At 37.9% G+C, this 14,354-nt stretch overlaps 1 protein-coding gene and 1 pseudogene across 1 annotated transcript in view; one reads left to right on the top strand and one right to left on the bottom strand.

Moving 5' to 3' along the window:
• TMC1 (transmembrane channel like 1) overlaps positions 1-1,878 on the bottom strand; it is a 226,033-nt gene extending 224,155 nt beyond the window's left edge. Inside the window, exons 1-2 of the mRNA XM_078151730.1 lie at positions 1,789-1,878; positions 148-375 (exon numbers count right to left, since the gene is read on the bottom strand). Of these exons, the coding sequence (XP_078007856.1) occupies positions 148-375; positions 1,789-1,878 (318 nt within the window). The remainder of the gene's footprint in view (positions 1-147; positions 376-1,788) is intronic.
• An 8,231-nt stretch (positions 1,879-10,109) lies between these two features.
• On the top strand, positions 10,110-10,870 carry LOC144456517 (polyubiquitin-B-like; annotated as a pseudogene).
• Positions 10,871-14,354: the final 3,484 nt, after the last annotated feature.

Genomic DNA, 14,354 nt, shown 5'->3' with positions numbered 1-14,354 from the left:
CCCACACCAGAAGCAACTTGGTTCGTGAGAGACTCAAGAGCCAGTCGGGGACAGGGATCCTTCAATGCACTTTGGTGGCCTCCTCATTCAACTCCAGCAGGGCTGAGGAAAGCATGTCAGGTGCCAGTCATGCTTTAGATATTTCACCTTCTTGAAGGAGGTGAGCAGCTTGATGCTGATGAAGCCCCGCTTGCTTTTCTGTATGTGTTTCAGGAGAGAGACATCTTGGACCATATTCTCATTGGACTCCGCTTGGGTCTCGATGTTCCTCACCAGCGGGGGGTCAGGGACCCCACTGGGCCAGACTGGGGCCTCTGCCACCTGGAAGTCACCCAATTTATGGATCCCTTTTAGGGCCTCGTCCCCAGGACTGAGCTACTGTGGAGGGGTTTCAGGGAATAGTGAATGCTTTGGACCCCAGTAAAGTAGCCCTTGGAGCAGTAGGACGGAGGCTAGGGCCTTGGACAGAGCTGGGGCCCTGCAGAGGCCATAATGCCACACCTAGACACTGGGCTGGGGTGAAGGATACTGTCCTGTTCACATGACTTCCCCACCTCCCAAATCCTAAGTAATGAACAGGTCAAAGAATAAATCATAGAAACAACAATTATTAAAAGAAAATAATAATGATAAAATAATATACCAAAATTTCTGGAATGTACCCAAAGCAGTCTTCATAACCCTACAAACACAAAATAGCTAACAAAAAGAGATTAATAAACTGAATACGCATTTTAAAAATTAGAAAGCCAACAAATAACCAAACTAAAATTAGAAAAAAGAGGAGATAGTAAAAATAAGAGGAAAAAATAAATTGGAAACCAAAAATATGGAAATGCTAAATAAAACTAAAAGCTGTTTTTTTAAAAATTGATGGGGCAGCTAGGTGGTGCAGTGGATAGATCACTGGCCCTGGAGTCAGGAGGACCTGAGTTCAAATCCAGCCTCAGACACATAATTCTTCCTAGCTGTGTGACTTTGGGCACGTCACTTAACCCCAACTGCCTCACTTTAAAAAAAATTGATAAAACTTCAGCTAATCCGATTTAAAAGGAGATGATGGAAAAAACAGATCAATAAAATAGGAAATGAACAAGGTAAAATCACAATAAAATCAGAAGAAATATAAAGAATCATCAGAACCTAGTGGAACATCTATGTACAAACAAGATATATGCAGGATAAATTAGAGATGATACAGAAGTTGGTGTGCCAAGTTCAGAATAATAAAAAAGAAAATCCATTTTTCAAAACTTCCAAATAAATAAATAAAATTAAAATTCCAGGAGAAACAATTTGTTTCTTTCTCTTAAGTAAAAAAATCCACCCTTAAAAAAATAAACCCAAGGGGCAGCTAGGTGGCGCAGTGGCTAGAGCTCAGGCCTTGGATTCAAGAGGACCTGAGTTCAAATGTGGCTTTAGACACTTGACACTTACTAGCAATGTGACCCTGGGCAAGTCACTTAACCAATTGCCTCACCAAAAAAGAAATAAAAAAACCCCAACAAACCCAGATGAACCACCATACTTATCCCACCAGTGGTTCTACTGTTCAGGTACCTATTCCTACTCAATAATGGGGACAGGTATTGATACCGGCACACTACCATTGTGGTTATAACCTCCACCCAAAACTTGAGAATTATTATGCTCTCAGTCTTTGTCTCTGGCTCTGGCCGTTGTTTAAGTAACAATATGCATATTATTAGTCTAGGTGCTTGAGGTAGTAATGGTGGTGGTGCGCGTATATGCACGTGTAGATTTATCCAGTTAGACTCTCCCACTCACCAGAAGAAAACTCTGCTTCTCAACCGTATGTGAAATTAGGGTTAAATTAAAGGTACCATCTCCAGCATTCACTTTCAAACTTCTCCCCATTGCCTGTAGATAACAACCTCCCAACCATCCCCAAACCACTCTCCCCCGCCCCCCCAAAAAAACCCCAAACCGGGAGTTTAAAATGATACAGTTTAGGTACTCAGATTCACACCTTTGTATAGGGTAGCATGGAACTCTCTCCCAATCTGGATAAGATACTGAATCCTCAGATGATCCTATTGCTTCTCATTTTTGACTACTCAGCTCTGAACGTGACTCCAGCCTCTCACCACTACACAAATTCACAACTGGCCTCATGAACTTGCTCCTCCTATCTTTGGGGCACTGTCTTGCTAGCATAGCTTTATCATGCTGAAGTGCCTGCAAAAGGGGCAGTTAGATGGCACAGTGTATAGAGCTCTGGCCTTGGAGTCAGGAGGACCTGAGTTCAAATCCAGCCTCAGACACATAACGCGTACTAGCTGTGTGACTCTGGGCAAGTCACTTAACCCCAATTGCCTCACAAAAAAAAAAAAAAGAAAAAAAAAGAAAAAAAAATTAAGTGACTGCAAATCTAGAAGCAGGCTCTCTCTGTCTTGTATCTTTTGTCTCTTCTACTTCTCTATACTTAAAAAAAATACTAAAATAATATTAGAAAAACTATACTTTTCTCTATATTTAAAACAAAACAAAACAATACCAACGTTCCAGCTACATCCTCTGTCACTTTCACTACAGACTATCTAGCTCTTTTTTTTTTTTGGTATCATAAGCTTTGTGGGCATGCCCATCAATAGAAAATTTATGAATAGGACCAGTCCTGGGCTATGGGGCCTGCAACTTGTCAACTAGGGGAAAGAGGGAAGTGAAGGAGAGAGACATAAATATAACCACAGCCCCCAGTGAATAACCATGATCACGTAAGAAGTCAGAGGCTTATAACCAGCTTACAACCAGGAGCTAGTGACTTATTAGACAGTGCTGTTTCTCTAGTCAGCTGAATATTTTAAAAGATACAATACCCTTCCCATGTTTTTATCGCAATTATTTATTATTGTTTATTAAACACCTGACATTATGCTTGCTTGGTGGCATTATGCTCTGGCACAGGGAGGAGGAGGTAGATTAAGAGCCCTTTGCAAAGTAATTAATAAAAGCCTTTGGTGTGAGGTAAGGCAGGAAGTTGCAGCTTAGACCTTCAGTCACCCCAGGCACATATTAATAGGTCAATAAAGCGAGTTTCTATCTTAGAACTCCAGAGGCCAAAACACTTGAAACAAAGTGACCAGTTTCCCCCTGGGTTAGGATCACTCCATTCTCCAAGATACCTTAAATATTTATCAACACCATCTGTGCTGCTCAAAAAACCATCTCCATCAAGCTCTCAGGACAGCTTCTGTATACTGTACTGTAAACAGCACCAACTAGAAGCAAGGATAATTATCTCTATTAGATGGTATTTCCTTGACCCCAGCAGGTAAGAACTATAAATGGCAACTGCAATGCATGAGGGCCAGAAAATATGATAGTTTCCCTTCTGAATGAGAGATATACTGGCTGAAGTAGCTGTCATTCTTAGGGAAAATAAATTTCCTCCAAAAACAAAACAACATAAAAAATTATGGCTATGATTAGGGCAGGGCAACTGGGTTTTTAACCTAGGCTGTCCAATATTTGGAAGAAGTGTACTTCCTCTCCCAGCAATCCTCCAGAGATCTGCAATCCTCTACAATCTCTTCACCACAATCCCCTGAATAAAGGGCATGCCTTATTTCCTATTCTTACCCAGTCCCAGGCTGCCACCCTTTGATAAGTCCCATCATCATTGCACTCTTCTTCTATAGTCTAATGTCCAACATGTTGCACACAGCTATGTTTGTCTAATACCATGGTCAAAGGAAAAGACTGCCATCATGTCTTCCTCTATTACCATGCCTCTCCCTAGCAGGGAGGACAAAATTCTGTTCTCTAATTACAAAGGAGGTGGATGTAATCTCTATATACTGCCCAGGCATTATGAAGCCTTCTTGTACTACAGGTGAGTTGCTCCTCTCCTTGGATGTGATCTCTCTAGCAAACTCAGCATATCCCAGGATCTCTTTCTCCCTGCAAACACTTTAGTAACAAGGATATTTCTCACCAAGATCTATTCCTGAAGTGCCTCTCCCCAACCGATCTTTATGCTTAGTCTAGGGACTAGAATTGCTAGTTATTTCTCTGAACATGGCTGTAGTAGTCTTTTCAGATTTACATATTTTTCTTCGATAGCAAATCAAATGTGACTTTTCTTAGGGCTCTAGAGACCTACAAATGCCTAAAGTTATGTATTGGAAATATTTCCAAAGTGAGTCAAGACCAGACAACATGTGAGGCTCCTTCTAGTTCTGAGATTCTATGATTCTATAAAATTGTGTGTGTGTGTGTGTGTGTGTTGTGTTGTGTGTGTGTGCATGCGTGCGTGAGATTCTAGAAAATTCCATATAGGATGAACTCAAACATTTTTATGACATTTTAGTCTATTTGTTGTGCATAATGGTATATTGCTACAGAAAATAATTGGCATGGTTTGGAAGTAGAAATGGCACCGTACCTGGAATTAAGAGAATCTGGTTTCAAATCCAGGCTTTACCTACATGACCTTTGGCAAGGACCTTCACCTCAGTGTACCCCAGTTTCTTCATCTGCAAAACTAGAGAGTTGGACTGACTTCTAAAGAATCTTCCTACTCTAAATCTATAATTTGTGATTCAACTCAGATTTTTAGTTGAAATGTTGAACCCAAAAGAATGCTTCATTTTATCTTTGTAACTAAATATAGAATTACAGTGATTTGGGAACATAAGGGATTTTTGTACTTATACTGATGTCTGATTTTTACTAGCATGTGTGTGAGCATTCTTAATACTATGTGATTCTGTATTATGAAGTATCTTTTATCTGAAATATTATACTGCCACACTTTGCATTACTAATGGTACAATTGAGTGTATTATAGAGGAAGAAAATACATACATAGCCTATGACCCACTACCCCAGGCTCTAGGCTTATATGGGCCAAGTTCAACCCGAAGAGCTACTTCCAAAATCTTACTTTCTCTTGGGCTCATTATGCCACACCAAGATACCACTTTAAGAAAATATCCAAGTATAGCTTGTAACTCATAGATGTAGATGAAATTGGACCCACATACCCCAAATCTCATAAGATACCCAGGGTAATATTGTCTAAATGAGGTACAGGAATAGCCTTTATTCTACTCTGTAGAAAAATCAAAATACACCAAAGAACAAACATTATTTTATAAACAATGAGGCAGAATACATAAGGGGCTTACAGTAGCTCCAAACAATTGACACAATTCTCAGTCCCCTTCGATGAGTCCTACTTTCTCTAGGGTCCCAATAACCTTCTGATTCATGGCTGCCCACTATGGTTTGGATGTCTCTTAGATGGGAAACAAATTTGTAATTGCTAGAAAAGTAATGCTCTTACATTTGGGTAAATCCCCACTTTTACTCCCAAAGACCAAAACAAATATTCAACCCATGGTTTTACTCTGAGAACTTGGACTACCCTGGAAGGGAAATGTACTTGGGACTGCTAGATAGGTAATAGCATTCTCATAAGGCCCACACTGTGAATAACTCATGTCAAAGGTAAAATATAAATTCCAGGTCCCTGGCTCTTCATTCTGTGGCTTCAGTGTTCAGGTGCATAATTGACTCTAGAATGCTCCTCTTAATGCCATGCGGTTCTTTTTGTCATGGGTGCTGTCTCTCAAACTGAAAGGTTATGGAACTGTTGCTACTCTCTCCAGAAACACCTTATACTCTATGATTATACCAACTCCTGCTGTCTCTTAAATCTGGAATTCTCATCCACATAGGGATGTGGGGAAAGGCTTCCTGTAGACAATGGGATTTTAGTTGGAACTTGAAGGAAGCCAGGAAAGGCAGTAAGGGGACATGAAGAAGCAGAGCATTCCAGACATGGGAGACAGCCAGAGAAAATGGCCAGAGCCAAGAGATACAGCGTGCTGGGTTATAAAGAACTTTGAACGTTCAACAGAGAATTTTGTTTTGGATAATTGAGGTGACGGAGAGCAACTAGAGTTCAATGAGTGTGTGTGTGTGTGTGTGTGTGTGTGTGTGTGAGAGAGAGAGAGAGAGAGAGAGAGAGAGAGAGAGAGAGAGAAACTCACCATCAGATCATCAAATTGATTACTGAATTCCCTTGATCAGATTTCTTCATATACAAAAAAAGATATTCTTCTTTAAAAAAAAAAGAGACTCCAGTATTCAAGGGACTCAACTTGCTCTTGAACATTCCTACCGGTGTTTTATACATGGAAAGATTTAACTCAACAAACATTTATTGGGCACCTATTGCATGTCAGGCACAGCTCCTGGGATGCAAGGACTAAAATGAAATAGTCCCTGACTACAAAGAGCTTACATACCTGTCTCTGCCTGTCTCTGTCTTCCTGTCTCTGTCTTTCAGTCTCTTTTATTCTTAGGTTGAAGAATAAGTGAGGAGAAGTTATCCTCTGATTTGGTGGCTTAGCAGGACTCAGAACTGAGGTTTTCTAATTCTCTTCACTTTGGCTATTAAGAACAAGGTATTCAATCAGTGAGGCAAAATGATTTTTTGCAAATTCTTTTCTCTGCTGAGGAAATCTCCTTTTCTGACATTAAAAATACTTTAGTAAACTAAAAGATCATAGCTCTTCAGGGAATAAAACAAAATACTTTTTTTTTTGCAAACTGCATTTCCTGCACTTAGCTTGAATTATAGAAATCTAACCCAGTGTTCTAGTAGACAGAGTGAGTTAAAATTCTATAATGTCAAATTAAGCACCATGTGAGTGAATGGAATGAAGACTGAAAAGATAATAGGCCTGAAATGAGTCCTACGGTATTGGTTTTCTGCATGTAAAGTCGTTTCACAATTGAGTGAGAGTTCAAACATCATATTTAGCTTTCTGTCACCCAAGAGGTTAGTTTCTGCCACATATTCAACTGAATGTGTTCCTTTACTCTAACAAGAAATCCTAAGACATATTCCAATCAATGATTGGATCATGCCTACAATGCAGAAAATTTAGAAATAGACATGTATATTCTTATATTCTTCCCAACAAAACTGATAGAGCTAAGAGAGTTAAAAACTTTTAAAGAGAGAAAGATTTCCACCTTTTTTAGTAACACAGAGACACTGAGATCCTTCCTACCTTCTTTTCAAATATTTAGAGTTAGAAGTAATGTTAGAGATTGTCTAGTTCAACCCCACTATTTTACATGTGCGAAAACTGAGGCCCAAGGTGGTTAAATGATTTTATTAAAGTCACATAGTTAAGAGGATAAGCAGAAGCGGGTGAATTCAAGCCCAAGTACTTTGACTCCCAAATCGATCCTCTTTACACCATACTGAAGTAAAGGCCTAGGTTGTAGCCCTACCCCAATTAATGTAAATAGTCCAGACTTAAAGATTAAATCAATCAATCAAAGTGTAAACTAAGTACAAACACATCCATAATCAATTTGGGAGGAATGAAAGCAGATTAAGCCACCCGGGAAATATTTTGTGACTGGCTAAAAGAATCAGGCAGGGCTATGGGCCTATTTATAACGCAGCAATCAGTACAAACAATTGTCATCTGAAAACAAAGTAGCAAAGCTTCAGGAGCTTTCAGCCTCAAGAACACCTTGAAGAAGTAAATCCTTTAGCCTCTACTAGAAGGTGGGGGGGAGGAGTTAGATCTGAGCAGGGGTGTGATCCTAAATGTTTAATGACCATCTATCTCATTAAAAAAAAAAATCTGGACACACTTCTTAAGTTTTGGTCTTTGTTCAGTCATGACTGATAGTTCATGACCCCATGGGCCATGTTGTCCATGGGGTATTTTTTGGCAAGGATACTGGAGTGCTTTGCCATTTCCTTCTCCAGTGGATTAAGGCAAACAGAGGTTAAGTGACTTGCCCAGAGTCACATAGCTAGTAATTATCTGAGGCAGAATTTGAACTCAGGTCTTCTTGACTCCAAGCCCAGTGCTCTATCCACTGAGTCATTTAGTTTCCCACTTCTAAGTTTATTCTGCATTATTAACATTTTGTTAAATCCAGACAATCAACAACACAACAAAACAAGCCCTGATTTATGTTTGCCAATTTCCAAGATAGAGATGTTCATACTGAAAATTTAATAATCATATCTTCTGAGCCAGTTTAAGTTGGCTCCAGCACAGCCCTAGCCCAAAAGGAATGTTACAGGTAATCAACAGGAATTATTTTGTACAATTATATGAAAGAAAAACTGAGGATCTGAGTGAAATGAATGCATAAATGTAAATGTATGAAATAACCAGATTAATGGAACAAAAAATAGAAAATTAAAATAAGTCAATCTGAGAAAAAGAAACTGAATAGGCCATAGTGGACCCAAGAAGAGGGAGGAAATCTATCTTACAACCTTAGGATTTACAAATTAACTATATCAAGCATTCAAATAACAACTAATTCTAATATTACATAAGCTATTTGGGAAAAAAAAGGAAAAGAAGGAATTCTGTCTAAGTCCATCTATAATTTGAATTTTGAATTGAAACCTAAATCAGGAATGACAAATCAGAAAAAGAAAATTATAGAACACTATCCCTAATTAATATACAAACATTTTAATAAAATATTAACAAAATATTGTATGATATAATGAGATAGAGTTTGTATCAGGAATACAAATTTGATTCAATATTAGGAAAATAAACACAACAAACCATATTAATAATAAAATAATCAAAATCACATGATTGTACCAACAGAAACATAAAAAGCTTTTAAACAAAATATAACACTAATTTCTGTTAAGAAAAAAAATAAAAAATAATAGGAATAAACAATTGATCTGCATCTAAAAAGTTTGGTATACTGTCATATTTTTAAATTAGACTTTCTATTGCTTCTATGATCTGTTCTTTGACTGACAAATTCTTTAGGATTGTTATTTAATGTAAGTAAACTTTTAATCCTTTGTTCGAAGGACCTTTATTAAATATAACTTTTATTATGTTGTGAATGAAAAAGATTGTCTTTGATATTTCCATTTTTCTGCATTTTTGTGAAGTTTTTATGCCCTAGTGCATGGTCAGGTTTTAATAAAAGTGCTGTGTATCTTTACTGAGAAATATGTAGATTCCTTTTTTTTTCCATTCAGTAATTCCTAGCAGTCTATTATATTTAACTTTTTAAAACTTTCATTCAGGTTCTAAATTTCTTTCTTACCTTTTATTTATATTTGTCTAGGGTTAAGGAGTACATTAAAATACTCAACTATTATAGTTTTACTATTTTTCCTGTAAATCAATTAACTTTTCCTTTAATTATTTAGAAGACTTATAGAGTACAAACACACATACAAATGTATGTGCCTGTATTTATGTGTGTGGGTATGTATGTGTGTGTGTGTGTGTGTGTGTGTGTGTGTGTGTGTGTGTGTGTGTGTAATTCATTGCCTAGGATGCCCTTAAGCATAGTGGAATTTTCCTGTTGATTTTATTTAATCAAGTCTACTTTTAATTGTTGCCTCCTTTTTTGAGCTCACCACAAGCACAATAGATTTATACTACCTTTAGTTACTTTAATTGAATCCTTCTCTTTCAAGTATGTTTATTGTAAACATATTCTTGTGTTTTGTTTGTGGGTTTTAAAAAATATATTGTTACCCTCTTTTATTTTATGGGTGAATTTATCCCATTCATTTCCATAGTTATGATTAGTAATTGGTAATCTTTTCCCTTTATACTTTCATTTTTTAACCTTCCCTTTAAAAAAGAAGATGTTAAGAGGGATGTATTCAACAAAATTGATTTATATTTGATGTGACTTGATTCTGTTCTACTAGTTGTCTTCTCTCACATTCATCTAGTCCCCAATAAGAGGTTCTTACCATTTCATTCTTCCTTTTAATGGTCTTCTTCTAGCTATAACCTTCGGAACACTGATATTCCTTTGCTTATGACTAATGCCTTTCTGAATCTACTCTCACTTTTATTCTCCCTTTCCCCTTTCTCTGTCCCTGCCAAACACTGCGCGTGTAATCAACTCTTTTTTGTCCGGTTCCAAAGAAAATGAGGTTATGTGTAGCCCACTCCTCCTACCCCTTCTTCCATGATTGAATGCTCTTCTCAATAATCTTGCTTATGTGAGATGATGAAGTCTACCTCCTTCTCCCAGACCAGCAGAGGTTGGTCCTTAGTAGAAAGCAGCTAAAAGACAGACAAAACCTTTGTCGGACTATGACATTTAAAAAAAAAAAAAAGGCTGTTCTGAACTCAGTCTTTCACCTCAGAGATCAGATCCAGACTTTCAGGAAGACTTTGACTGGAAAAACATCACTCTGGAAGTACAAGTGAGACCATTAAGAATGTTATGACAATGATGGGCCCTCCCAGACCGTCCATTATTGACTTTTCCCAGAAATCAGTTGAAAGATGGCTACACACTATCTATCTAAAATATCCATTTAAAAAATCCACTCTGTATTTGGTACTTTATCTCAGAAATGGGCTTTGTGATCATTTTGACTGGTAAAACGAAAACTCTTGACTGGGACCCAGTGACACCATTGAGAATGCCCTGGCCAAAATTTGAGACACACACAAAAAAAGGCATTAACAATTCACCACTTCCCCAATCCCACCATATGAGCAGAGGTTAATGTCTGTGAGAAAGAGCTGGAAGATGGTTGCACACTGTCTGACTACAACATTCAAAAAAAGGATCACCTCTGTACTTCTTCCTTTATATCAGAGGTGGGGTGAAAATCTTTGTGAAGATCTTGACTGTTTAAGTATAGCGCATTGAGAACCATTGAGAATGTCAAAGCCAAAATCTAGGACAAAAAAGGCATTCCCCCAGACCAGTATTTGCTGGAAAGCAGCTGGAAAACGAGTATACTCTGTTGTACTACAACATCCAGAAAGAATCTACTCTGCACTTTGTTCTGTGCTTGAGAAAGAGGTATATAAATTCCCTCAAGTTTCTTTCCAGCTTTTAGGTAATTTCACTGCACTGTTCTGTCACTAAAGTTATTGCATTCCCAAGTTGTTAAAAAAAAATTTCCATTTCCTTCCTTTTTCCTTCTTAAAAGTATCAAAATATAACAAAACCTCTCACCAAATTCCCCATCTTGTTTAGTCCCTCTAAAATCCTTGAAGACATTAGAGTTCTGAGAGGAAATGTTTTCTTCTCTCCCTATTAGAATATAAACCCCTCATCATTTGTCTAATCCCCTCCAACTGCTCAAATATATTTATCTTGCTAGGTCAGTCAGTCAGTCAACAAGCATTTATTAATCATGAAGTAAAGAAGATTCTGGGAAGATGGTGGAGTAGGTCAGAAAATTCCAAATTCTTCAGATAATAGGATAAAATAGCACCTCAGGGCCAACATAGAGTAGTAAAAATAAACAAGAATTGGAACAGAACAGTAGTCCTCCTGGGACAACTGGAGGAGAACAGAAGAAAAAGCCCAGGACTGAGGTTTGGTCCCTGTGAGGTGTAAATGCCACTGGGTTAGTTCCCACTGAAACAGCAAGCAGCAATGCCTGGGGCTAACTGGATTGGGAGATAGCTGGACACAGGAATGTTCACCTCCCTGACAGTATGGGGAGTCAGCCTCTGAGCTGGGGAAGATTGAGGGAACCTTTGCTGATAAGGAATGCCAGGCCCAGCTGTGCTGCTAAGAAGCAGCCCTGGGCAAGAAGCAACCAGCACAGGTGGAATGCAGAAGCAAAAGGCAGGGACACTGTTGGCTATGGACACTTACAAGACGGCAGAGTTCTTGGTTTCCATTCCAGAACAGTGGGAAGAACTGAAAGAGGACCTGAGGCCAGAGGCATCATCTCCCATACCCCAGGATTAGAGGCAATTACAAAAAGTTCCTATAAATAATTTTTTTTTAAATGAGCAGGAAAAGGAAGAAGAACCCAACCATAGAAAGTTACTATGGGAATACAGAAGACCAGGGTTCATCTTCACAGGAGGATACAAGCAAAAAAAGCCTCTCCTACTCCAAAGAGTATTGTCAAATGGTCACCTGCCCAAAAGGAATTCATAGAAGAATTTTTAAAAGACTTTAAAAATCAAATGAGAGAGATTGAGGAAAATTTTTTTAAAGATAAGAACAATCCGAGAAAAATAAGAAGATTATGAAAAGAGAGTTAACCAACTAAAAAAGAAGATCCAGAATCTTAGAAAACAACTCCTTGAAAATTAGAATTGGTTGGAACTATGCCCAAACAGCTATAAAAATGTAAATACCCTTCGACCCAGCAATAGCACTTCTAGGGCTGTATCCCAAAGAGATCGTTAAATGGGAAAAGGACCCACATGTACAAAAATATTTATAGCAGCTCTTTTTGTGGTGGCAAAGAATTGAAAATTGAGGGGATGCCCATCAATCGGGAAATGGCTAAACAAGCTGTGGAATATGAACGTAATGAAATACTATTGTGCTATAAGAAATGAAGAGGAAGTAGGCTTCAGAAAAATCATGGAAAGACTTGTATGGATTGATATTGAGTGAAATGAGCAGAACTAGGAGAATCTTGTACACACTAACAGCCACATTGTGCAAATACTAACTTTGATAGACTTAGCTCTTCTTAGCAATGCAAGGATCTAAAACATCTCCAAAGGTCTCATGGAAAATGCTATCCACATCCAGAGAAAGAATTATGGAATCTGAATGCAGACTGAAGAATACTATTTGTTTTTTTTTTCTCTTCTGTTTTGTTTTGTTTCTTCTTTCTTGTGGTTCTTCCTATTGGTTCTAATTCTTCTTTACAACATGACTAATGTGAAAATATGTTTAATAGGAATGTATATGTAGAGCCTATATCAGATTGCATGCCATATTGGGGAGGGAGGTAGGGAAGAAAGGGGAGAAAATTAAAAACTCAAAAGCTAATGCAAGTGAATGTTGAAAACTAAAAATAAATTAATTTTTTTAAAAAGAAATAAAAAAAATAGAATTGGGCAAGTAGAAACCAGTGAAATTATAAGAGACCAAGAAATAATAAAACAAAATATAAAGAATGAAAAAATAGATGAGAATGTGAAACATCTCAAAAGAAAAACAACTGATCTGGAGAACAGATCAAGAAGAGGAAACACATGGAAAATGGGACTACCTGAAAGCTATGATCAAAAAAGGAATCTTGGTATAATAATACAAGTAATAATTAAGAAAATTGTTCTCAAGTGTTAGAACAAGAAGGGAAAGTAGAAATAGAAAAAAGGACACCAATCACCACTGGAAAGAAATGCTATGAGACAAACCTCTAGGAATATCGTAGCTAAATTCTGAAACCCCAAGCTCAAGGAGAAAATATTATGAGCAACAAGAAAAAAAAGTTAAATATGGTGGTGCCACAATTGCAATCATACAAGACTTAGCAGCGCAACACTAAAAGAATACAGGTCTTGGAACACTATATATCGAAGAGTAAAAGAAGTGGGGTTGCAGCCAAAAGTATCATACCCAGTCAAGTTAAGCATAATCCTGAATGAAAAAAAAAATGTATATTTAATGACTTGCCAGACTTTCAGGATTTTATTTTAAAAAAACAATTTTAAACTTAATAGAAAATTTGACATATAAAATCCAAGAGGTAATAAGGTAAACATGAAAGACTAATTACAAGGGACACAATAAGGACAGATTGTTTACTTTTTATGTGAGGAAATATAAAACATATGTTTAAGATTATTATTATTAGTAATTGGGTAGTTCAAAAGAAAGATTTGCCTAAAATCCCTTTAAGAGGAATTTACATATATCCTTTGGGGTATAAGGTCCAGGGAAGACTACTACTCTGGTATGAGGGCTGCCAAGCCCTTTCCAGGGCTGCTTTCCACCTTTGATGTCTACCTGATCCACTTAACTCTCACCTGTGGCTCCAAGAAGCTATAGCATGCACAGCAGCCATACCCCAGTAAACCATTTTGGCAGACAGGCTAAACCAGGTTAAAGATAACCAAAGGATCTCAAACCCATAGATGAGTTAGGGAGGGTGTCTACTCCAAGCATGTGAAGACTTCCTCTGGTGGAATAGGCAGATGAAAACAATCTGTTTGGGGGGCTGAGTCAAGATGGTGGAGTAAAAGTAATGATTGCTTGAGATCTCCCCCAAAACCCTCCAAATACCTGTAAAAAATGGCTCTAAACAAATTCTAAAGCAGCAGAACCCACAAAAAGACTGAGTGAAACAAATTTCAGCCCAAGACAAACTGGATGGTTGATCAGAAAAGTATATCATACCTAGTTGGGAGAGGAATGCAGTTCGGCGTGGGCGTGCAGGCCTCAGCAAACCTGGAGCAGGCCTCAGAGGACTGAATCAGAGGCAGTTATGGTGGTTTCCAGACTTCTCAACCAATGAACGCCAAAGACAACTTAGACAGTCAGTAAGAAAAGTCCGTGTCTGTGGTGAGCAGTGCGGTCCCAGCCCCAGACCCCAAATGCAGTCCTGGGGCAATGGA

The sequence above is a fragment of the Phascolarctos cinereus genome, unplaced genomic scaffold (assembly GCF_003287225.1).
Source record: "Phascolarctos cinereus isolate Bilbo 61053 unplaced genomic scaffold, phaCin_HiC Scaffold_4;HRSCAF=312, whole genome shotgun sequence".
NCBI lineage: Eukaryota > Metazoa > Chordata > Mammalia > Diprotodontia > Phascolarctidae > Phascolarctos > Phascolarctos cinereus.
The sequence above is the reverse complement of the archived record's forward strand: the minus strand, read 5'-3'. Positions and strand labels throughout refer to the sequence as shown.